At 44.2% G+C, this 25,371-nt stretch overlaps 1 protein-coding gene across 1 annotated transcript in view; it reads right to left on the reverse strand.

The window, feature by feature from the left end:
- LOC138611975 (potassium/sodium hyperpolarization-activated cyclic nucleotide-gated channel 2-like) overlaps nt 1-22,037 on the reverse strand; it is a 31,135-nt gene extending 9,098 nt beyond the window's left edge. Inside the window, exons 1-4 of the mRNA XM_069685255.1 lie at nt 20,842-22,037; nt 17,877-18,300; nt 14,805-14,966; nt 6,090-6,308 (exon numbers count right to left, since the gene is read on the reverse strand). Of these exons, the coding sequence (XP_069541356.1) occupies nt 6,090-6,308; nt 14,805-14,966; nt 17,877-18,300; nt 20,842-22,037 (2,001 nt within the window). The remainder of the gene's footprint in view (nt 1-6,089; nt 6,309-14,804; nt 14,967-17,876; nt 18,301-20,841) is intronic.
- Between the last annotated feature and the right edge of the window lie 3,334 nt (nt 22,038-25,371).

The raw sequence follows: 25,371 nt of genomic DNA on the forward strand, positions 1-25,371 counted from the left end.
ATTATTGATGCAAAAGGTGTATCTGAGTAGAGTTACTGTCTACTGTCTGTAGCATGTCTGAAAGGCACCGTCTGGGATCTAAAGGGAGGTGACTACTGAAAAACAAAACACACAATCGCTCTTTATGTCTCAAAACATTGAATAAAAACCAAACAATGACTAAAAAGCTCGCCTGCAATTTTAATTCAAGGGCATTTTTTGCATTTTATTTGCAAAATTGCAAAAAAAAATGCCAATAAGGGAGCAGGAGAGGCCTTTATTCTGAATATCAACACCCAAATGTTGATTTATATCTGGAGCTAAAAGTCTGAACTTAAGCAGATTTAAAGTGTCTTTTTTCAATGTATTTCAAGAGGCCACTTTAGTGTCATAATCTCGAAGATTTTCATGTAAATAATAAATGCGGTCACACAATGGTGATTGAGCCTATGGCCTACTGATGAAAGCCTTTGCATTTGCAGTATATAGTATGATTACGGACTGGGTGTCTGTGGCGACCTTAACAGAAAAAATCACAAGCGGTGCCTAGTTAGTGACGCGTTTTCCATCAGCCAGCAGTGGTTGGTCTGCCAGAGAGGGTAGGCGGAGGTAAGCGGCTGCTTTTCTGGTCTCTGCAAGTGTTGAGAGTAAACAGTAATCTACTATGGCTGAACAAACAAAGAAAAGATCGATGACTACAGATACAACTTCAACAATAAGTGAAAATCCAAAGAAACAGAAACAAACTCGACGCTCAGATGAAGGCAAACAGTCTAAAAAGGAAAGCGACCGTCAGCGATGAAAATCAAGAGTGACAACGGTAACAAAGGGAGCCAGCCGTAGACGTCTGGTTAAATTGGGACATGTGCATGACATTAGAGGTGTCAAACAGAACGAAACTGAAATCTTGAAGATAACATCTTTAAAGACAGACTTGCTCATGACACAGGTGAACATAGTTAAGTTAACGACAGCTTTATTCAATTCAGCTGGTTCAGTTTCAGTGCGGCTCGTTAAGTTTATCAGAAACACCTGCGCTTCTCCTGTTATAACGATTTAAATCCTGTGAAAAAAGGTCTCTGAAATCGTCCTGATAATACTGATTCAAGTGATGTCACATTTTTCAAATGAGCAGGAAACAGCAGACTAGTGCAAAAACTGTTTAACTGTCATTCACCTCTGTTACTGTCCTTGCACTCACTGCAGCCAGGCAGCATCCTTCCTGCTCTGCTGCGTGCACCATTTTGCAGTGCAGTTATAAAACAAACCATATTTCCCGCCCTTTCTCTCGTACCGACTCAATATTTGAAAGGATGATTTTGTGTGTCAGAGGTCAATGTAGAGAAAAACGTTGCACATCTGTTTCACAAGACAGGTGCGTAAGAGAGGAAGAAAAAAAACCTTCATAATTGCAGTAAAGCTCCCGCACAGTGTCCAAGTTGCAGACAACACATTTATTTGCTTGCAACGTTTGCAAACGTTTGCAACAAAACGTTGCAAGCAAATAAATGTATTTTCTGCAAATTGGGCAGCCGTGTCAGAGGTCAATCTGATTAAATGCAACCAAAAGCAAATGATTCTCACCCCACTCCCCTCAGACATGAACAGGAAGGCATAGTCCTGTCTGACTGCACTGTACAGCCATGAACACCTGTGCAAGTGTTTCATTTACTCTGTATCATAAGAACAAACACCATGAGCCAAAAAGCATTATAAAGATGCATATTCATATTCTAACTGAGCTGTACATGTCCATATCAAAACACTCATGTCAGCCTCTATGTTGTAAATCTGAGTGGGAGATATCAGGAAGAACAGTGAAGATGTCTCAAACTGGGAAGAAATGATTTAAGTGTCAACAGACTGCTAGCAAAATTGCTGCAAACCCTCACTCCTGGCTGTTGCATCTTAATAACACTAAACCAATAAATAGAGCTGAAGAAATCTTGTCAAATACACACAACCACCGAAGTGACAGTGGGGATAACAATCTGGGAATATTATGTGACACTAAAGTAAGAGAGGGGGTTCTTTTTCTGCCAGCTATGCTTGAATGCAGAAAGAGACATTAAATGCTGCAACAGTTTACATAAAGCATGTTAATGTCAGAGTCGTGATGCATGAAAAAAAGTGTTTCCTCTGGCCCAACATGCAAATCTGTACATCAACAAACATGAATTCTGATGTGCAAATTTCCAAAAGCTCAACACACACTGCATTAAAAGACAGAGCATTAAAGGTGTCACAAGTGAGACTGCCTCCACGCATGTATGTAGGTCTGTCTGCCTCTCCGCTGTGTGTCACTATGCGCCGTGTATAAATAACTCAAAGGCCCCTGCACCAAAGCCACCGAGTGGAACCCTCCCTAAATTTAACCAGCGTGGACCGTGGCTCTGACATGACTGCCGGGCTGAAACGGAAACCTCCGCACACGAAGCTAGCTCCGGCCTCTCCTGTGGCTGCACCAGACTGCCAGCAGACGTGTTGTGCTAACACTCTCCCGATGATAAAAACGTCACTCACAGTGCTATCTGGAGGCGTGGCGAATTCAGCCGGCAGCATCAGCCTCGCTGGCACGGCTGGCACTTTCTTTTTTTAAATAAACACGTCTTCAGCTCAAATACTAATCCGCACAGAGCAGCGGGGGAAAAAAGGAAATCTGACAACTGGTCAGAAAAAAAAAAGGGTTCTGGGGAAATGCACTTTCCTCTCTTCAGCAGAAAAAATATATAAATATATGTGATGGGGTGAGAGAGCGTTAGAAAATATCTGAAAATGACACAAAGAGACGAGACAATTTGGGGACACATTGTGACACTAAAAGCACACGTTTCCCTCCTCCCAGGTTATCCTGAACCGAACAAAACAGGCTGTTTGAGGATTATACACACTTCATGACTCATCACTGCTCCTAAATACATAAGACCTCAGTTTTAGTCAGTGTTTAGACTGCTTATGGTGCAAATTTAACTGGATATTTAGCACCGAGTTGAGTAACGACCTTTTCTTGGACAGATTGCTCGTTTAGGTGACCCTCCCACTGAGGAAGAAACCATTCCCTCCATCATCCAGGACGCACAGCAAAGACGAGGGCACCAGCACACACATAACTTGCTGAATCGTTGTCTTCTAAACCCTTTATTTGACATGATATATACCCAAGTGTCCAGCCTAACAAACCTAAAGGGAGTTCCACACAATGCTAGCTCGACAAAAAGCCGACAAAAACGCTCAAAATGACGGCGTTCAAATATCTCGCAGTGCACCAGCAGGACTTGTGTCGACAACAAGGCCCTGCCGTCTCCCACAGGTTTCCCCTCCCCCTCTCTGTGCTCCCTGTAGCAGACAGTTAGCAGTAGCAGTGCACCTCTCAAGGACACCACCGCCGGAGAGGAGAGAGAGAGGTGAGGAGAGGAAGGAAGGAGGAGAGAGAGACGCTAAGACCGAAGGAAGAGGAGAGAGAGAGAGGAAATCAGGTTGAGATATTAAGGAGGCGGGTGGGAAGACAAGCGGGGATGAGAACACGTAAAGAGGTGCAGTTAAAGACGCATAACAGATGAGACAGAGTGCAGGTAGAGTGAGAGCCGGTGAGTGAGTGATCAGGAAGAGAGAGAGGGAGAGGGAGGCAGCCATGGTTGCTTACGTCACCTTCAGGATGACATTGGCAGGACACACAGGTCTGCTGCCTCATCAATTCTACTGCTGCCCAAGGGGACATCATATCACACACACACTCAGTCTCTCTCTCTCTCTACGTCTCATTCTCTCTCTCACCCACATCACACACACACGCACGCATCCGCCCAGCCCCTGGCAACGTGGCTCTACCTGGCCGAACACACCCGCAGCCTGTGATTGGCTGCAGAGCGCCAGCAACACTCCCCCTGCTCCCCATCCAGCGAGACTCTGCTTGGAAACAGACAGGCTGCGCTGTTACCACCACAGGCCACTGCTGCAGCACGGCTCTGCGCCGCTCTGATCCACATCCATGTTTCAAAGGATGTCTGACAGGAAGAGGAAAACACTATCTAATGACAATATGTATGAGTGGTTAAACAGGGCTGCAGACAGAGTGATTAAAGTGAACCCACGGGGAGCTGCTGGGTGTGACCTGATGCTACGCTGCTGCCGTAGTTATACGCACTTTTTTAAATTCATATTCATTGTATTCAAATCTTGCGTTATGAATACATGAATAGATGAGACGACAGATTTAAATTTAATCAGCAGAAAATATTCAATAATGTAAAATCCTCTGCAGCAAATGATTAACAAAGAGAAAGACGCGTTCATGAGCTGCACAGCTGTTTGGAGAGTTTTAAAATGACTCATACTGACTCAACCATGGGCCACTTGGTGGGAAACTTGTGCTGTGCAGCCAAAGATTGTTGAAACCCATTCTACATTTTTCTCGCTACACATTCACAGGCCTGAGTGGTAGAGTCGGTCGTCTCTCAATGGGAAGGTCGGAGGTTCCATCCCAGACTGCTACAGTCACATGTCGAAGTCATGGCACTGAGCCCCAGATTGCTCCTGAAGGCACAGCCGACCGGTATGGATGCCTATATATCCTGACTGGAGATTGGCACTTAGGCCTTTGCGATCAGTGTGTGAATGTGACATGTAGTGTAAAAGCACTTTGAGTGGTCTGAATACGGTACAGTCCATTTACCATTCAGATAGGTCAATGTTGTGTGTGTGTGTGAAAGTTCCCATGAGGCAGTAACTACATATCCCTTTCCTCCATGCAAACTTTTACCTCCATAACTCTCTGCGGGTAATCTTTGGTTACCTTCACTAATCCTGCATGTCACTGTCAACACTTCCTGTTTCATAATGAGTCCAGAATGGCAAATTTTTTAATGTGGAGTGTCCACATAATAAGATCAGCGTCAGTGCCAATACTTACTATTCTTATGAACACACACAACTTCAAGAGAGTTCAAAGGTCTTATATAAGTCAGGCGGATTTCTTTGTGAAAATCATAGACTGTATAAAAAAATGGACGACATGACAGCTCTCGAAACTGCGAGCGCCCCCTGCTGACTGGCTGCAGTATAGCTCATAAAGCCCGCCTCCTCCATGTTAACAAATTATGCTGATTTACGTCCAAGTGTTCATTTTTCTGACAAGTTTATTTTTAATTGGTAATTTGATGCTGTAAAAATGATGATTGACAGTTCTGTTGAAAAATCCGGCTCCTGCAGCCGATCTGTTCCTGATTAGCAGAGTAGAGGAGGAACGGTGAGAGGAGACGTAACTGAAACAATCACTACAGTCATTGAAGTTTATATATCTGTGTACGTTAACCTCAGAGCAACACAAAGAAGCTGTTCTGATGTTAAACACGCCACTGTGCGGGATCCTTGCTGTTTTTTCGGTAAGTTAATTGTGTGTTTTAGTTAGCGGAAGTGCCTACAGCAGCTCCACCTGCCGATCTCTACTTCGCAGCTCTGGCTTCAAATGACGTCACCATCACAAGATGTCAGCGCCCATCACGGGGGCTATTTTGGCAATGAGAGCAGATAGAGACGCGTCGTCCGTCTTCATATGCAGTCACTGGTGAAAATGTGTATAAAATAGGACTTTAGAAAGTCCTGTTAATGAATGTTCCCATCTTATAGCATCAACCAGATGCTGCAACAAGCTGATTCAGATTGTTCACGGACAAGGCGTCTATACGATAAGTATCCAGTGGGTTAAAGGTTAAAGGTCCTGACAAGATTATAGCACATAAACTCCTGTAAGACGACAGTTTCTCAGTTTACCTCTACTTGTTTTTAAAGATCATACAAAGAAGATATCATGTGTTAATTAATATAAGATATTTTCAGATCTTCAGGGTTGTATTATGTTTCCTGTGAACGTAGCCAGGCTTGTGTTTCCCTTTGAGTGTTCATGCTAAGCTAAGTGAGCCAGCTGCTGGTGGTGAAGTCATACTGTACAGACATGTGTGGGACTCATTTTCTCAGGTAAATCAGACAAGAAAGCCAAAAATATTATTTCACAAAATGTCAAACTTCTCATCTGAGGTAAAAAAAAACAAACAAACAGAAAATGTGAACGTGTTGAGAAAATGGGACAGAGTTGATTTAATGAAGCTCCTCACCTTCTCCTGGTACTGCCGTCTGGAGGAGTCCAGTGATTGGATAAGAGCTGTTGCATGGCCAATAAAAACAGCATAGCAAGTAGCTCCTACGATCATACTGAGCATGGTGAGCCAGATATCTGATAGACTCTCCGGGGCCTGCCGACCGTAACCGATGCACAGCATGTGGCTCATTGCTTTGAACACAGCGAAGGAGTAGAGCTCTGACCAGGTATCGTTCTGCGGAGAGGGGAGAGAAAGATAAACAGTTAAACACGTCAGTGTAACATAAAAAGATATGTTTTGAGGCAGAGCAGGGGACCAGAAGGAAAGCTTGGGGGACGGTGAGGTCATGGAGCAGCACTTAAACAAATGAGAACTCGAGGGAGAGAGTTGCATTAGAAAGAAAGAGGAAGGACATCAGGGGAATCCTTCGAGGCCTAATCAGTAAAGTGAAGACGGTTTGGAAATTATTTCCTCTGAGAGGAATGATAATGAGAGGTCATTAAATATGCCCTTTCAGAGCTGTGTGAATAGGAATCTACTACAAGCGGTGACAGCCGGGCCGGGTCACCAGGCTGCTGGTGTTCAGACTCATGAAGGGACAAACGTCAGGTCAGAACTTACAAACACATCAGGAGGTCTAAGTCGTGTTGTTTGAACACCTGAACAATACTTCCCTACCTATAAAGAGTGGATCAGTGTTTTTCCACTGACTCTTTATGTCACATTTCCCTTCATCACAGGAGAGGGAGGGCGACTGAGCCGTCCACGCGAGCTCAATTGATCTGATACTCTTGTCCAGCAGCTCCTTTGTTTTCTTTTTCTCTTTCATTAGCACTGAGTGTGACCACGGTGACCTCAGCCTGAACACGCTGCTGATGCCAGTTCATTCAAGATAAAGACAAAAACTGGGATTAAAGCCATTTTTTCATTGTATGTAAAGCACTCTCTCAGACGGACTAGTGTCCTGTGTAATGAAACTGTATTATTAAAGCACAGCGTCTGTAGAGTTAAAAGCAGCATCCTGGATCATCAGGCAATCAACTACTGTGTATCCTCTTCTGTAACTTATAGAAGTGCATTAGCAGTCAATAAGTGCATTCAGCAGCACATTATGCAGAACGCTCTTCTTCCCCTTCAATTTAAACAACTTAATTATCCCCATCACAACCCTGTTGAATCTGTGTTTCTCCAAAATGCCAACTTTTCTTGAGCCAAGAGAAGCATATGTTCTTTTTATCTTTGGTTCAACACAATTTAAAGCAATTCCAATTATTTGTTTGGATGCGAGCAACTTTGTTTGTTTTAAAAGTCCTTAATGTAATAATTCAGTGTAACAATAAGTTGATTGATTGAAGTTTTCGCAAAAACAAATAATTGTTTGGGTCATTTATCAAGTGGAAAAAGCAAAGATTTGGGCTTCAGCTACTAAAATGTGAATATATGCTGCTTTTGTCTTTTATATATAAGAGTGAATTAGTTAATTCGGGGGCTGCACAGTGGTGAACCACAGCTAGAAGGTTCCTGGTTCGAACCCTGTGTCGTGTTTGCATGTGTAGGTTCCCTCCGGCTACTCCGGCTTCCTCCAAACACATGCTCATTAGGTTCACTGGCGACTCTAAATAGCCCATAGGTGTGAATGTGAGTGCGAAATGTTCTCTGTGTGTCAGGCGATCAGTCCTGTACACCCGCCTCTCGCCCAATGACAGCTGGGATAGGCTCCAGCCCTCTGCGACCCTGACAAGATAAGTGGGACAGCTAACGGACGGATCGTTATTTAGATGGTTTTAAATTGTCTTCCCATCACCTTGGGCTCTCTTACATTGGAACTATTTTTTGATAAAGACATGAATAAATCCATAACAAAATACTAAATCTTGACTATTCAATAATTAAATTACTCATCAGTTGCGAGTAAGGAAATCAACCAAACACATATACGATACAGCAGCACACGCCTCCTGTATTGGGACCAGTTATGGACATTGATAGGAAGACTTCTCCGTCATGAGCAGACTCCAAAAATAAACACAGCTCCACCAAGTGGGCTGAGGCTAAATGGTGTATGTGAAAACAGAAAGAGAAACAGTGGAGTGAAACAGATTGAATAATAGATGAATGATGAGCACTTTGATTCTGAAATAGCACAGGCTGGAGAGAGGGAGAGAGAGACTCCATATCCTCATAAGTCTCAGCAGTTCCCCCCAGAGGTTTCACTTTGGGAACGATGCGTAGCGTTGTTGGTAATCACCGTCTCCATTAGCTGCAGATAGTCTGTTTGAAGTCGGCTGATAACGCAAAAGGGCCTTAAATTTATCTTGCAGTGTCCTAAAACGCCTCTTTGTTAACGTTGCTGTGACCTTGCTGCGCAGCACGCCTCATAAATCTCATTTATACTCGACGTACTACTACAACGTAAATTTCACCTGCCAGGCAGAAGGACAACATGCAAGTAAGTTATAGCACCCAGAAGGGACAGAGAGTTCCAGCAGGCGGCTCAGGTGTGTTTAAGGTCACGCTAGCAGCTCTGTGAAACTAAAATACAAGATAAAGGTCAAAGTTTGTATCTTTACTCCTTAGCAAAAAGGTTTGACTACAAATACCAGAAAGACTTTTATTTTGTATTTACTGGGCAGATATATGTTAAAGGCAGTATTACAAGGCTATTTTGTTGTGGGTGTTAGCAAAGAGATAGCCATGCTAAGTCCTGTGATGTTTTATGAGATCTAGTGTTACGCCAGGTGAAGAGAGCCCTTATTTGTCCTGCACAATTATGCATAAAGTAAGTTGAAGATCATTTTTGTTCTCCTCAAATTTGTCCCCTCTTACCACTGTAGTTTAGCCTGTTAGCATGCTAGCATTTGCTAAGTGGCACATAGTTCAGCTGAGGCCGATGATAGTGTCATTCATTTAGATCTGCTCCAAATAGCAACGATAATCCGTCCATGTCCAGACATCACTCTGAACCTCATATGTCGACCTGAAGGTAGAAAACTGAGGGGTCACAAAGGTCATTAAGATTCATCTTCAGGCCACCATGAATGTCTGTCAGAACTTTAAGGAGATCTATCCAATAGTTGTTGAGATATTTCAGTCCAGACCGAAGTGTCGGCCCGACTGACCGCAGACGTTTCCATCCCTAGAGTGCCGGAGCTAGCGTGAATAAAAGATAGGCAAAGTGGTGCAGCAGATAGAGGAAAATGGAGTTATATCACACTGAATGAACAATCACTGTGTTTGTCTGTCGGCTGATGAGTTTGAAAAAAAAAATCAGAAGATAATCAACGATGCAACAAAGCCTCTGGCCCGGCCCTGTCAGAAACCCACCGCTTTAGTTTACAAAGGCTTATCTGAGTTTATTGTACAGTCAGATCTGTCTCCTGCCTCCTCTCTCTCTCTCTCTCTCTCTGTCTGTCTCTCCCTTTCTTCTCGTCTGCCTCAGTGTGTATGTGTGTGTGTGTGTGTGTGTGTGTGTGTGGTCTCTTTATAATCTGTTGGGTGGGCAGTGAAATATGTTGTTTCTGAATGTGAAAGGCGAGTCATCCTCCGTTCCCTGATAGTTCATTAATAAGGCCCAAAGAAAAGCCTCTCTGCATTCTCTCCATCGACACAAACACAGTGTGATCGCCGCCTCGATGTACATGTTTCGGTTTTATTCAAATTTTAAGTCACGCTGCTTGTAAGCTTTCTTGGCAACACGATAAGACTCCCACCACATGTCCTAGCAAGAAGTTTGGAGCCACAGTTAGCATGCTTCCTATGCTTAGCAAGACAGGAAACTGATCTCCCTGTAAATACACACCTTTATTCTTCCTGTTCATGTGTAGGTAAGACGAACATAATCTAAATTAAGTTAGCTTCAGAGGTTGTGGCTGCAGTGTTTTTTTGTTCCATTGGACCGAGCTAAGCTAGCTGTTTCTCCATGCTTTCAGTCCTAAACTAAGCTAATCATCCTCCAGCTCTACCTCTCTGCTTAACACAGACATATGATGGTGGTATTGATCTTTTCATCCATTTTTCAACACTAAAACAAATAATCATATTCCCCAAAACTAACTATTTCTGCACATGCATAGCATTGCCATGCACAAATGCAATGCAAATGAATGGTTGAAACTCCTGAACAACAGGCTAATAATATAGTCCCTAAACCCAAACTGAGACCGGACATTATGAGTGGTGAAAGTTCTTTTTGCAATTAACAAAGTCTATTTAAATTAATACTCCTTCAGTTTTGTTGTTATTGCACGGTTTAGAGTCGTGCCTTGTTAGCTCGGACTTCTTTTTCCTCATTCAGCAATGTTTTTTTTGCCTTTTTTCTGTGTTTTCTTCCTAACTGAAGAGGGCTTTATTGGCAGGAAGTCCTCATTTCTAAATGATTTCAATCAGGGCTCCACTTTGGCTCTTTCAGGGCGACCATATGTAACAAAGAAACTCAGCCTTCAAGATGGCAACATTTGCACTTCTGCTCGAGTACAGTTCGACACAACTACGTTAAGTGCTGCTTGTGTGATGTTTAAGTGCAGTAACAGTACTTCTTGCCTGAGTAGGATATTACAGAACTGCTTGTCCTCAGCACAATGAGATCCTTCAGAACAAAAACACCTGAGTTCCCCAGGGACCGAGATAATCACATCCTTTCCTCCCCTCGCACAGGAAGCAAACACCAGCCAGTCCCTGGTCCATTTACAGAGGGCGGAGAGCGGCTTTCACTTTCCATGTTTGTGTTGCTGTTACGGGCCGATGGGGAAGTTTAAATCAAATTTACAAAGTCCAGCAGCAGGCCTGTAATACTGTTTGGTCAAAGGAGGTGCAGGGAGTAAATAAATGGATTTAACACCTCACATGACTGATGCTTTTTCTCCAGTGTAGCCCCTCCTGCTGACAGCAGAGAGGGATAATAGGAAAAAGGCATCTCTGTGATGTAGATGCTGTTAGGGATGGGTACACACGTAGTTGTAATTACAGCGTTGAAACTACACACCCTGTGTCTGTCAGTTAGCGCTGTTGTCACTATTATTACCCAGTCCCCTCTGTAAACTCAGCTGCTATGGAAATTAACTGAGTGGCTGCATAAAGCTAATGCTAAATATAAAGTGCATGAAATGAATGCATGGAAGTTGAAGTGCTCTGCAGAAACAGCAGATGCTCCCAGAGGTATCACAAGTTTCACTGATTCCAATTACGGTTTGGTGGATGTCATCCGGAGTTACAGAGTGTTCTCAACGCCCTCCATGGGTCCCGCCTGTGGGCCGCACACCGCCTCAGCCTCTGTAGGGTGCGAGGTTTGATGGATGGCCTGGCTGCAACACAATGGCTAATGTTACAAGTTGTCAGCCACTCAATAGGGGGGTGGTCTCAGGTGGCTGTATGCAGCCTGTACCATGCCAGAGCGGCCCTTTAGTTTCAGAGTGACGGCTCTCTGGAGACTGACTGTCTCTGATTGTACACAGAGAGAGAGCAATGGAGGAGTCAGTGGCCTGTCAGCCCCAAACTTCATCATCCCAGACTCTGCTCTGCACACAGCACAGAGGTGTCCTCTGGAGGGTCAGGTGAGCTTATGAAAGAAGGAATATTCAAGTTTTCTGCAAGTTAAAGTTGTTTTGCCTGCTGTGCTATACTGAAGGTCAACACGGTTCATGTAGTTTGTACAGGATATACATAATAAAGGAAGTCTATAATAACAGATCTGAGTAAAGCTCAGATCAATGTTTGGGCTGCAACTACTATTTTTAATCAATGAATCTGCATATTATAATATGGTTAATAATTGATTAATTGTTTGACATATAAAATGCTATCAGATTGCTTTTTATGTCAGAGCTGAATCCAGCATGTGTGCATGTTTGAAAAATGATTTAACCAACTTTTGATTGTTAAAATTAACACGAGTACGGGCGTCGGTTTAGCTCAGCGGTTAAATCGTGCAGCCCATGTACAGAGGCTACAGTCCTCCATGCGGCGACCCCGCCAGGTTCAGTCATCCCCTATTCTCTCTTCACCTGTTTCCGACACTACCCGCTGTCCTCGTTATAAATAAAGGCATAAAAGGTTTCAGTAGTGCCTTAGCTGTGTCACCTAAGCATTGGGTGTATGTGTATTTGAATGGAGGGCAGACAGTTGAATGATAAAGTTTAAATGAGATGCACGATGGAGTTGTTAATACTTTATCACACCTAAGACTTGGAGACAGCCTCGGGGACCGCAGACAGACCTGCTCAGACTCTTTCGATGTATGCATTCTGATTACTACAATTAGGTATAATGTTTTATTTTTTATAATCTCACACAGCAGAAACTTTAATCTACTTTCTGAGCTTAAATGTTGTTTAAGAGCAATGATAATGTGTCCTGTTTTAACAAGACGATAGATATCAGTAGTTAGTTTTCTGGTATTCTCTCACCATCCACTTATTATTGATAGAATATTACAGCAAAGCAACATTTGTCAGACTGAAATTATCCCTCATTATTGATATCGAGCTCCAGAGCCTATATTAAAATATATCACTTTGTCGATACAGATCTGCTCTGTTATATAGTGCCAATAAAGCTGCCGTACGTTTCTGTGTGGCACATTAAACAAAGAGGAATTCCTTCCCAGGAAAGAGAGGGCATTTATTCCCCTTGTCACATTCGCTTGTTTAAACTGGAATTACTTTTGTACAGCAATAAAAACAAGAGTCACTGCTGTCATCCAGGAAATACTCACAGCCTTAAATTTACAAGCGCTCATGGCAGGCCCTGGCAGAGTCTGGGAGCGGGACCCAATCTGTTTAAAGCCCCATTTGGACCTGTGCCTCGTGTCTGGGTTAGTGTGGTCTCCCCTCACTCAGTAAGAGGCTGGGCTGACGGACAGACCTATAAACAACCAGCTTTTATCTTTCTGAGAGAGACACAGCAACAAAGAGCGCAGCTGCCCGGCTGTAACCCCCCATCCCTCTGTTTTCCCCTTTTATCTTTCCTGTCATCAGCCCACCATGCTGAAGAGGAGGCATGGAGGGATTCAGAGGTGTGCTTTAACCTCTCTGCTTTCTCTTTCACAGCTTCTTTTTTAGAATCCTAATGTTGTGTTCCATGTCTGGCACATCGGCTGGATGCTAGCAGAGGGCAGTGATATGAGTAATTTTCTTGATTTGTTGGAAATAAACACTGACTTTTCCTCCTGAATCTGTAATAACATAATTGCAACACTCAGAATAATAATGGTTCCCTGAATAGTGCAGTGCAAGCTCTTCAAAGTGGACAATATTGATCCAAATTACGGTATATATAACAATCACAGCCCAACCTAGAGGACCCTTCAATATTAGCCATGCTAGTGGCTTCGGCTAAGGATGGAAATGTTGGTCCTTCACTGAAGTCCAGACAGAAATATCTCATCAACTATTGGATTGATTTGTATAATACTTTGGACAGATATTCATGTTACCTAGAGGATGAATCCTAAAGACTTTGGTGTTTCCCTGAATCTTGTCCTAATGACAACATTTAACTTAGGTACCAGTAAAGCTAATAATAATCCAACCAGACTCCGCTGTACTGTACTGTAAGACGTGCTCCAGTCATGTTTTAAGGCTCTGCTTGAAATAATAAATTGTCTTTTTTTTTAGCAAAATGTAAAAATCCTCCCAAGCCTTCTCCTCCTTCTCCCTCATTAAAAATTGAATCTACATAGTCCCCCCCCACTATGTACAATGTATTACAGCCAAAAACAAAACACGTCTCTGCCATCGTTTAGTGGCGACTTGTTGAAACTTAGCTAGCTTGAAATGCAGTAATTAGTAGTAGTAACGTTAATGTTAGTAGTCAGTAGTGAGTTTGCAAAAATCGCATCGCCGAAGTGGTTGCCATAGGTTGCACATAATGATATGCATAGCGTCACCCCGTCCATTAAGGGGATTGGCTCCTTAGGTTTGTGACGTCTCAAACCTGCCAATCTGAAAACGTGTTGTTCAGCCTGTCCTTGGTACACTGCAGTTTAAAAGCAGACAGGCCCAGCCATGGAGATGACTGCTCATGTTGTCTCTGATATGTCTTGTAGCACATGAGAAACACCACATGGAGATGTTTACAAGGTTAAACACTTGATCTTCACTGGAGAGGGTCTTTAATAGTGAATGTTAGCACAAAACTAAAATAGTAAACATGGTGATCTTTATACCTGCTAAACATCAACATATGAGCACTGTGAGCTTTTTAGCTAATTATGTTAGCAATATACCCAAACAACAATCTGCCTTATTCCGCCTCACAGAGGGGTTAAAATCACTGTAGGTCCTCACTCTTGTTTCACTGACCAGGGCCTACATTTACTACAGGTTGCCCTTGAGAAATAAGGCTTCACCTTGAATAGATTTTCATACACTTAGAAAGAGTCGTGTTTCTGCAATACTACAAGAGACTTTACTGCCAGTAGAAATAATTTTGTGGCAAATATTGACACAAAGATTTGAGATTTTTTTTGCACTTGATGACGACATCCTCACTAGAGCTTCCTGTTTTAACCCTCCTGGGTTCCAGTTTTAGTAAAGACAAGAAAGTGTTTATTATGGTCACAAAATATTGATTGACATTCAGCCAATATTTTCTAATGATGGTGAGAAACTCCAATCAATATTCTGTGACCGCCGTTACCTCTTTCCCAATAAACTCAGAGTAGAAGATGCAAATCCAGTTCCAGGGTAGATATGAGTGACTTTGTATGCGCAGACATGACTCTCTGACACAAACCTCCATCTTGTTGAGGGACACCCAGCAGTCTGAGGGGAAGTCCTGCAGCATGGGAACCAGGAACTGTAGGCAGCCGTCCCAGTGACACAGCAGCAGCATCATACCAATCAGGTTAAAGATCCGCATCACCGCACTGGCCAGGTCATAGGTCATATGGAAGATCTGGAGGGAGACAATGAGACAGGAAGAGGAGGTCACTCGTGTTGGATTGGGATTATTAACTCAGTGAATGTTGCTTTAATAGCCAAAGGACTTGAGTTCAAACTCAGTAGTAGGACAGGTTTCCCACCCGACTCTACAGTCTCCTTTGGATCGTACCAAGTTTGATTAATGAGCAGGGGAGACAGTTTCCCATCAGTCCCAAATCAAACGCAGCGGGAGCAGGAAAGATATTTGTTACGCAGAGATACATGACATCAATCAGAGGCTCACACACGCACACACAGTCCATTCACACTCACGCAAGCCTGCAGGCACACTGTACAATAGCAACACAGACAGACATGCCAACACGTACGCACACACACACACGTACAAACCCACAGAGTGATTGACAGGTACCATCATGATCCTTAACAAGTGATAGCCTATGTCGTCTGGCACATCAATCATTCGGAGAAGCTGGACGGTCACGACATCAGGAAAACGTTTTTCGTTGGTGCGTAACGCTTAAAAGGCAACAATTAATACCACAATAATCTGTATGAGGGTCTTAATGCGAAGGAATTGTAATGTTTTTCAAAATAAGACTCATAGAAATGTTCCATGAAGCCTACTATGACGGGCTGAGAAATGGGTCATCTGTTACTCAGTGCAGCTGAGAGAGAAGTGATACTCTGTGATGGGAGTGATGAGGAATGAGACTGGACATGAATCACATGTGCTGATCTTTCTAAATGCCGCTTTAACCTTTATGGGGTTTTCACTGTCGCTCTTTATCAATCAGCAACTCACAAAACACTCATTTGTCATATCGCTGAGGACGGATGAGGGGAACTGTGCTGTACCATGTTGGGCTGCCTGATAGACATGTTCAGCACCACGGACAGCTCTGAGAAACTTGCAAGAACTCAAGGTTGGGGTTGTTTCTGAAACCGATACCAGAAATGCCTCTGATACTGTCTAAAATGTGGTATCATGTATCAGAAAGTATCCCAATCAAAGCCCTGATCCGAAATCAAAATGTATTAGCCCCCCCAAGAAATGTGCTTGTTTCTTTTTGTCAAAAACAGGAGCCTAAAAAGCATTACTGGCTGCCACTAGCCAACAAAGAGAAACTGATTTCAGACCTCAGCAATTAATGTTTTAGCATCAAACAAAGTGAAAAAGTGAAACTGATTGTAAAGCTGTATTTTTTTAACATAAAGGTAAGATAATAAAAATGAAAAAACACAAAGATTTCTGTTAAAATCTGTGTTTTTCCGACGGAAGACACGGGACGTCAGGAGAGGCCGAAAGCAGAGCTGCTGCTAGCGTTAGCTTAGCTTGTTTCTGGGTGCTAAGTTTGTTTAGAAGAAGAACTTTATTAAAAACATGCTACACACCCGATATACAGACATGCACATACAGGACCCCTATGGACATGCACTAATGGAGAGATGTCAGAGTGAGACGCCTGCACATCCACATGGGAGTTCACTGCCTTGCTCAAGGACACCTCGACAGTGCCCAGGTAAGGAACTTGCACCGCTCCAGCTACCAGCCCCAATTCCATGCTCGGTCCACACCAGGACTGACTGAGCTACCGTCTTCACCGTCTGGGTTTGCATACCATCAGTGTATTCACTGTATTCTTCACATAAAAGAATGATGGCTGACATCACATCCACATAGGATCAGTAGGGAACAGCTGTTAAAGAATAACAATCATTTGTTTATTTTTATCTGTACTGTTATCAGAGGGGACTCGGTATCGGCCAATACTTTAGTCCAGGTATCGGAATCTGTAACAGGAAGGAAAAATGCTAACAGAGCATCTCTCTCTAAGTAGTTTGAGGTTCAGTTTCCAGGTGATTCAAAGTAAGCCATGATAGATAACGTCATAAAGACAGACATTTGTAACTAGGCAGATTGTCTTCCACTGTCTCACTCTCCACCACGTCTCCTCATTCTCCATGCATGCCAAGTATCACTTCCCATCCCGCGCCAATGTGTGTGTGTGCGCGCGCATCACATCATATCTTCAGAAATCCAATTATCCAAAGGTCAAGTTCGCAGCCGAGCCCCACTGCGCTGCTCGCCACTGCAAAATGCCAACACCAGGCTGCCAATACTGGCATACACAAAAAGTCGAGTGATCTCATGACATCTTTGGACCTCCTGTCTCTCAGGCTGTGCTCCTTCATTTGAGGAAGGAGTGGGAGGAGAGGCTGGAGCAGGGCCCCTGACAAAGTGCATCCCTCACAGAGTAAATAAAAGCTGAGTGCGCCAGGAAGGGCAGGAAGGGGGCTGCGAGTTCAGGGTGAGTTCAGGAAGCGGGGACTCTACCTGGCAACAGCACCCATCTTCACATGCAAAGTGTGCCAGTCAGGCCTCAAAGGGATACCAGCTCACCTACCCCTCTTATTCCTTTATATAAACTATCAGTGACATATATAATCATAATAAACAGCCCCCTAGTGCTGCGTGTTATCACCACCTTCTATCCCACCTGCTCTCCCTCTGGCGCCTTAATTGATTAACTGTGTTTCCCCTGTTAATAGGCTTCTTATTAGATCGCCTGGTGCCACCTGTGGGACTGCAGGTCCGACAGGGAGACAGAGCGGTAGGGGGGGATTGTGTGACAATAACAGTAATTAGAATGCAAACTTTGTTAAAGCTGCTGACATTATACATTTCTCACCAGGTGGCAGGTGAGAACATTAATGCGGAGCCTCCAGGCGGAGGAGGGCAGGCCGCTCGGAGCAGACAGAGAGGCAGATTGTTGGTTTGGTCTCGAGCCAACATCAGCATATTGGAGGGAAATCAGTGACCTTTTATCACCGGCTAGATTTGGTGTTTCTTCCTCTGTGGCTCAGAGTTGTGTGATTAGAGTTAGTATAATATTTACAGTACTGAAACGTATGCTCTTACCTCTTCCCATTGGTGAATGTAGCGTATTAATCTGGAGAGCCTCAGCAGCCTCAGGAGACTCAGGATCTTGGTGAAGCGGACGATCCTCAGGGCCCGAGCGGTCTTGTACACCTCCGAGTCGATGCCTTTCTCCACTATTAGGAATATGTAATCCACTGGGATGGAGGAGACAAAGTCCACAATGAACCAAGTTTTTAAGTACTTCTTTTTAATGGTTTTAGGGTCCAGAATTATGTCCGAGTTGTCCTCAATGATGATTCCCGTGCGAAAGTTGAGCACCAGGTCCATGAGGAAGAAGGTGTCGGAGACCACGTTGAAGATGATCCAGGGCGTCGTGGTCTCGTCCTTGAAGAAGGTGATGCCCACGGGGATGATGATCAGGTTGCCCACCATAAACAGCAGCATTGTGAAATCCCAGTAGAACCTAGCAGGCATGTGAGTGTGTAGTTGCAGTGTGTACATGACAGTGTGTTAACATGGATGTGTGTGTGTGTGTGTGTGTGTGTGTGTTTGTACAGGAGGGGAAAAGGGGGGCGGGGAAGGACAAAAATAGAGTCAGATAAGAAAAGGGAGTTGCAGTGGAAAGCCGATAGGCACAAGAGACTTCTTAACTCAAAATGGAAAAGTGTAAACAAAGTGCAGGAGTCACACTTTGCCTGCCTGAACATGCAGAAGCAATGACAGAGAGACATGCAGAACTTACTCCTTCCAGTATGCACGCCCTATAAATATAAATCATAAGCAACTTTTCCATGCATGTTATTTTCTTAAAATGCAACAAAATAAATGTATGACTCAATCTGTTAAAAGATCATTTGATATGCCTTTCTGCTGCAGTTTTTTTCTGAATATGTAGATGTGCTCCTCGGTGACTAACAGAAATGAATGTTTTTCTCCGGGCTGCATTTTCATGCTTTATATGAAGGTGGTAGAAACGTTTAACCTCCCTTTGTGACCCTCCTGTTTGGCTGACATTAGTTTAGCTTACACTTATCCCACCACTGTGTGGATAAAAAAATGAGAGCAAGGGACAATTACTGCAAAATGTTTCTCTAGTTCTTGTTATTAAAACTGACGATGTAGAGAACAGTGATCATTCTTCGCTTCGCCAAAAGTTTGCACGTTTGATGAAGGTGAAAAAACGTAAAAATTGCAATAAAACATTGAAATATTTCATGTTTAGTATAATAAAGTAGATATTGGTGAATGTTATATAGTCTCTAGGCAATTCTTCATGGGAAAATGACTCTAATAAGATCCTAGATTAAATCTGAGCAGAGTAAATTGGGTTTGGGAACAGTAGTGCTGTCAACACCAATATCAGTTATTCAGCATGTTCACTGTACTTAAGAAGCATATTTACAGCTAGGGTCTCTGAGACTCCAAACAGAAGTAATTTCCTGACATTTCATGAAGCTCAATTAATTATATTCACACTAAAATCTCATAAAATGTGTCTTAATTTGTCTTAAGCTGATTAAAACGTGTTAAGTGTGTTTTTTAAGCTGTTTAAGAGGACTCGGGGACTCCAGGGCCCCAAACAGAACACTCAGTGTAACCATCCGACCTTCCAGTGCACAAGAAGGTGAGTGACTTGCTTTTTGCTGCCAGTAGTGATGTGGCAGTTCGGTGTATGGGACACACAGGGTAAGAGAAGTGGGGTTTAAGCCCGTCAGAGGAGGCTCTGCAGGACAGGTGCAGCGCTGAGTCATTACACTGCGACTTATGCAACAAGCTCTGACTCCTTCACTTCCCGGCAACAACAATAACCGCCCCGATGACATGTAGCCTAATGTGTGGGGCAACTTTGCTGCTCAACCGTGTATTAATTAGCATAGGAGTCACAGGGGGCAGCTGCAGCGTCACACCGCGTGGGAGTTTTCACGGTAAAGAAGGGTCTCCAAAGTGGCCTGTCGTCAAATTACATCTGCTGTTGAAGACGTGTCTCAAGTTTTAGCTTTAGTTGTCTCCTGACTCGGCGTTATGTGATACAAATGGGCCAAACGTGGCGCTAAGAAGGGGGGCTTTTTTTCGAGGGTTGCGCTCAAACGCGCGAGCCGACTCCAAATGAGTCGGGAGCTGTCCACTCGGTGTGGTGCTGAAAACAAGCAGCCCAGCAGACAGCTAAACATACTGATTTACAATTCAGCGACGGGTGCATGTCGAACAAAACAGGCTAATTCATCGAGCCCAGGTCACGAGGAGCCTCCTTGGCTCGTGCATTTCCCTAAATATTTGTATGATTCAATATCTGCTGCACGTCCAGTTGGGTCATCAGTGTTTGTGCCGAGATAAACAGAGCACATCCGTCATTAAAATGCAGGATCCGGGGAGTCGAACAGGCGGATGTGTCTCCAGTGAGCATGCTTGAGGTTTTCGCACACTTGGCTCAAGGTGACATTCCATTACTGAGTGCATCGCGTACACACACACACATACACACTCATAGCCTACATCGTGTCAGCACGGCTCTTGTCGCAGAGCTTAGACAACAAAGAATAATAAGCCAATCTTTGATTAATAATGGCATTTTAAAGGAGCTCAAATTAGCGTCAGAGCGCTGTCCCCTTTGTTAAATGTGCGCGTGCTGCAACGTAAAGTAGAGACGTGTTAGCAGGCCGGGCTTGTTGAGCATCCCAGACATGCTACTGTACATACAGACTGGAATAGGATTTGTTTACAACCTTGAAAGGACACTCTCCGCTAAAGTCCCTCTGCCTGACAACAGGTTGTTTGGGGGATAAACGGCAGCACGTTGCAATGCATCGATTCTAATCTCTACAGATTCATTCAGAAGGGATGAAATGAAAACTCAGCCGCCTGTAGCCCTGAACAATAAGCATACATGTGTTCCCATGGAGCCACAGTGGTTACTCACTGTAAAGTGAGTTGTAGATGACAATGAGGACCTAAACGGGCCCCTCATGACTTTCAACGTGCAACCAATGGCAGCCCCAGCTCTTACCTGAAATCGCTGTAAGGGTGGATAATCCAATTTCCAGCTGATTTTACTCTCTCCTGTTCTCTCTCCACTGCTTTTTGACTACCATACATGCGTAAGGAGAATTTGTTAACTCCAGGCTGCAGCATACTACTAAACTGCCGCTGCATGAAGGTGGCTTGGCTGCCCTGAGGCTCCGCGTCCTCGGCGGGCACAATCTGCGGTCCATCCTCCGGCTTCTGGAAAGTGACAGAGTTCCTGGGCTGCTGGGTCTGAGTCTGAGTCGGGCCGTGCAGCGAGGACGAGGCTTTCCGGCTCGGTGCGTTGGAGAAGGACACCTTGGAGTCCTTTTTCTCGGGGACGCCGCTGGACACGGGGGTAGTGCCGGGGTTAGCGCTCTCTCCTCCGGTCCCCCCGGTCAGAGACCCGCCTGGTGTGATGGAGCCATCCATGCTGGCGGTGGCCGAGTTACAGGCTCCCCGCTTCATACTCCCTCCGTCCTCGGCCCTCCCCGACCCTCCTGTCTGCTTCTCCTGCTTGGAGATGATTGAGCGCAGGCTCCCGGTACCCGAGTCCCTCCTGCATTCTCCGTTTTTGTTGCATTTCATGCTGGAAATTGGAGCGGCGCTTTTGCAACCATCACCCGCTGTCGCGTTTAAAACCTCTATCGCGACCGCTGATACCGACGCCTCCGCCCCAGATGCTCTGCTGGTGTCGCCGCGCCGGGCAGCATCGCCCGGACAGGGTGTCTGGGTCTCGGCAGCTCTGGAGGCAACAGTGGGCCGTGGAGCGGCTGGAGCGTCCTCTGTGTGCGTATGGCTGGGCTCCTTGCTGGAGTTTCTCCTGGAACCCGAGGACGCGGCTCCCCCTCCTGGCGTAAAGTTCTTCATCCTGATACTGCCGCCGCCTCCTCCTCCTCCACCTCCGCCGCTGCCGCTCCCCCCGGCTCGGCGCAACCGCGGATGCTGAAACTTGGACTCCTCTTCTCCGTCCTCTGTCTCGTCCATCACGACGTTGCTGGCCGCACCGGACTGCTTAGCGCTCGGTGCTCCAGGAGAACCGGAGTCCAGGCAGTTCTGGCTGCTGGTGCTTCTCGTGCATTTGGACGTGGCAGCCTTCGGTGCGCTGATGTGGCTGCGTCCACTGCCGCCTACCGCCTTCTTTTTCATGGTGGCAGCAGTCGCCGGTGAAACCTCATTCCTGTCCATGACATTGAGCATATCAAATTTTGCCTCCAATTATCTTTGGAGAAAACCAATCAGAGATGGAGGGGAGATGGAGAGAAGAAGAGGAGAGAGGGAGAGAGGAAGGAGAGAGGGACAGAGGGAGGGGTGGACGTGACTTCTTTGCAAACTACTGCGCTTTACTTTCACCAGTCATTGTGTCAAAGATGCTCCAGCATCAGACTAATTGAGCCCTTTGACTGCGTCAGATATCATTAAACTATTAGCGTATGCTGCTGCTAATTCAGCTCGAGCTGCTTCCAGCCAGAGGCCTCGCAGTCATGACCTGAAGCCTGAATTACCTCAAGTTGCATTTTCCAAACAACCGCATGCAAAGAGCTGCTTAACATGTTGTCAGTCACGGTTTATACCGACATGAAAAGTTTAATTACCACGTGTTAATGAAAACTCAAATGATGTCATATGTTTTAGAAGGTGTTTTCAATGACATCCTCCCTGAATAGATGTCGCACATAGTTGGTGTTTAGCGCGCCCTAGCGGCCCCGCAAGAGTGACGCAGTAGCTTTGTGTCGAGTATTATGAGATCCTGACACAACTGAGGTGTCAGACTTCAAACAATGTCAAACAAGAACAGGATATGTCCTTTTTTTCTACCATACGTGCTTATTGTCACACAGTGAGGCCTTGTTTTCTTGTTTTCTTTAAGACAACACAAAAGAAGCACTCAGGAGAAATCAATGAGCTTTTCACATCCTGTTTCAACAGTGGCCAATCCTTACATGTATCAACTTTAAAAGGAAGAATCGGCTTAGTCAGCTCCTGAATTCTAATCCATGCAGATACTACCTGTTATAAGGGTCATCAAGTTACATCTGGGGGTATTTATGTGGAGCACATATGGTGTATTGTTGGTTGAATTGCAGTATAAATGATAGCCTGAATGCTGCTTGTGCTAATGACCAGAGCTACAGAGCTACAGAGCGTTATCCCTACACGCTCAGGATGTGGGCCATGGTGATGGAGTGTTTTGTCACCTGAGAAGAGATGAAGTATCCAGCCTCTTTTCTCTGATCTAGTTAGAGTCTATTTTGGTTAGTATAGTTTGGTAATCACACAAAACAGTCACATTACAAAAATCACCCAACTTGACAATAGAAATATGCTCATAAAACGTGCCAATCACTGATTTTACATCCTAAAGACTGACTTTAGCGAAGCAATCAAGACAAAATTATAACTTATACAGAATCCTGTTGTTGCAAATGTCGTACCTTTTGACAGCAGTGCCGTGAAGACATGCCCATCCCTCTCCTTTCTCTCTGTCTCCCTCTCTCTGCCATTCTCTCTCCACTTCATCTCTCAAACACCACAGCAGCACAGAGGTCCAGTCTTACTTCCTGGTGGCGATGCTGCAGTGTTCACTCTCAAAGGGTTTTCAACCAGCGACAGAGAAGAGGAAGAGTTAGTTGAGTGATACATAAACTTCAGATAAGTAGGCAGTATTTGGTGGTGATAGTACGAACGACCCAGAAACATGTTACAGCGATAATAAGGAGTTAAAAGGGTTTATCCATTAATCTGAATGAAAATTAACCTACATGGGAACATTAATTAATGACCATATTAGTGTGGACAAATGTGCTGGGCCTTGCTGCTGGATCACATATTTCTGTTTCTCTTTCCTGCAGTTTTTTAAACTAATAAAGAATTTCTCAGCCAGAGCCTCAGCTCTGTGAAGGTCATGTAAAGACTACCTAACAGCTTCTTATATTTGCAACTTTGGGACCAATGGGAATTCAAATTTAATTTGTTATTCCTATTTGTGTCAAAAGAAAACCTCAATGATCACCACTCTGGTGACTCAGCTTCCCCTTGCTAGACTAAAAATGTTCTTCTCTCAGGACTACGATGGAGCCAAGTATCATGGAGAATTCATTTGATCAACATTCATTTTGTGTTGAGTCAACACCCTAGCCAAAGTAAGTAAGTATCCAACCCCCTAATACGTTTTCATGTAAAGAAAAGGCACTGTATTTTTGGAAAAAAGGTGCAAACATGAGGGTGACATATGATTAATCCTATCAATAATCACTTTTTATTACAGAGCTGTTTTAAATACTTGATTCTGATTGGTTAATGACAGCATTCAAAGGTCTGTTATTTCTCGATATGTAACTTTTTGAAAAGTTTGCCGTATCCTACTTTATGTCTACGCATACAACCTCACAGTTGTCTGTTATTTCTCGATAACACACCGTTGCTATGAAGAACAGACCGTTGCTAGGGGTTCTGCTGTAATCACACAATCTGGAGGACTAACTGCAATCATATATTTGACGTCTGCTTGTTTACAGATGGAAGAAAAGAAAACAGAGGAGAGACAGCAATAAAAGTTGAACGATGCAAAAACTGAAGGCTACGAGAGATCTGCAAAACTGAAGATGACGCATGAAGTAAACATTTAACAGAAGACTTTACGGGATACGGTGGAGTTTAAAGACAGTGAATGGAAAAGAAAACGTCAACAGACTCCGACAGTTACAAGACAGAAAACCTCAATCAGGTGCTGCGCTGATTCCTGAGGTCCCGTTCACCATCAGGGGAAATGTTTCCATTTAATGTGAGTACAAACAGCTAGCTTAGCTTATTTTAATGTGAGTAAACAGACAGATAATCATTTCTAAATCAATAAAAAAAATTCTAAATCAATATGTTATGTCAGATAATTGATGTCATAAGTACACTGCCCTTCAAGGTGAGACAAGACTCATTCCGCGCCGACAACCTGCTCACTTTACATTATCCCTTACATAACACGCTCAGGAAGCCGCTCACAGTACACAGGGTCAACTTTTAACATTCTGAAATATCACAAGGCCACTTTGTAAAAACATGGTTACCATGGGTTCATGAACTACTGGCATTAGATCAAAGTTAGTCTCAAAAGAAACAGTCCTGATAGAGAGGAAAGCTGTTCTGTTACTTGGATAGTAAAGGGAAAAATTTGGTCTTTCTCCTGACTAAGATCAATCATCATCACTTATCTGATACCAATATTGATCCGATATTGACTCACAAAGCTTGGTCAGAGATACGACAATGGGGCAAATCCTGCCCAGACGTGTTCAATTCTATGTTTACCTCTATTTTTGCATACTATGCCACAAACTTGAAAGTTGTAATCAAAGCCGAGACACCCAAAGGCGGGGCGCTGGTTTAGCTCAGTTGGTGAGGCAAGCACCCCATATACAGAGGCTACAGTCCTCGACGTGCTGATCGCAGGTTCGAGTCCCGGGCTGTGATCATTTGGTGCCTGCCGTCCCCCACTCTCTACTCTCTACCTCCTGTCTCTCTTCAGCTGAACTATAAA

The sequence above is a fragment of the Semicossyphus pulcher genome, unplaced genomic scaffold, assembly GCF_022749685.1.
Source record: "Semicossyphus pulcher isolate SPU_LCO1_2020_fin unplaced genomic scaffold, fSemPul1.0.p SCAF_7, whole genome shotgun sequence".
Lineage (NCBI taxonomy): Eukaryota > Metazoa > Chordata > Actinopteri > Labriformes > Labridae > Semicossyphus > Semicossyphus pulcher.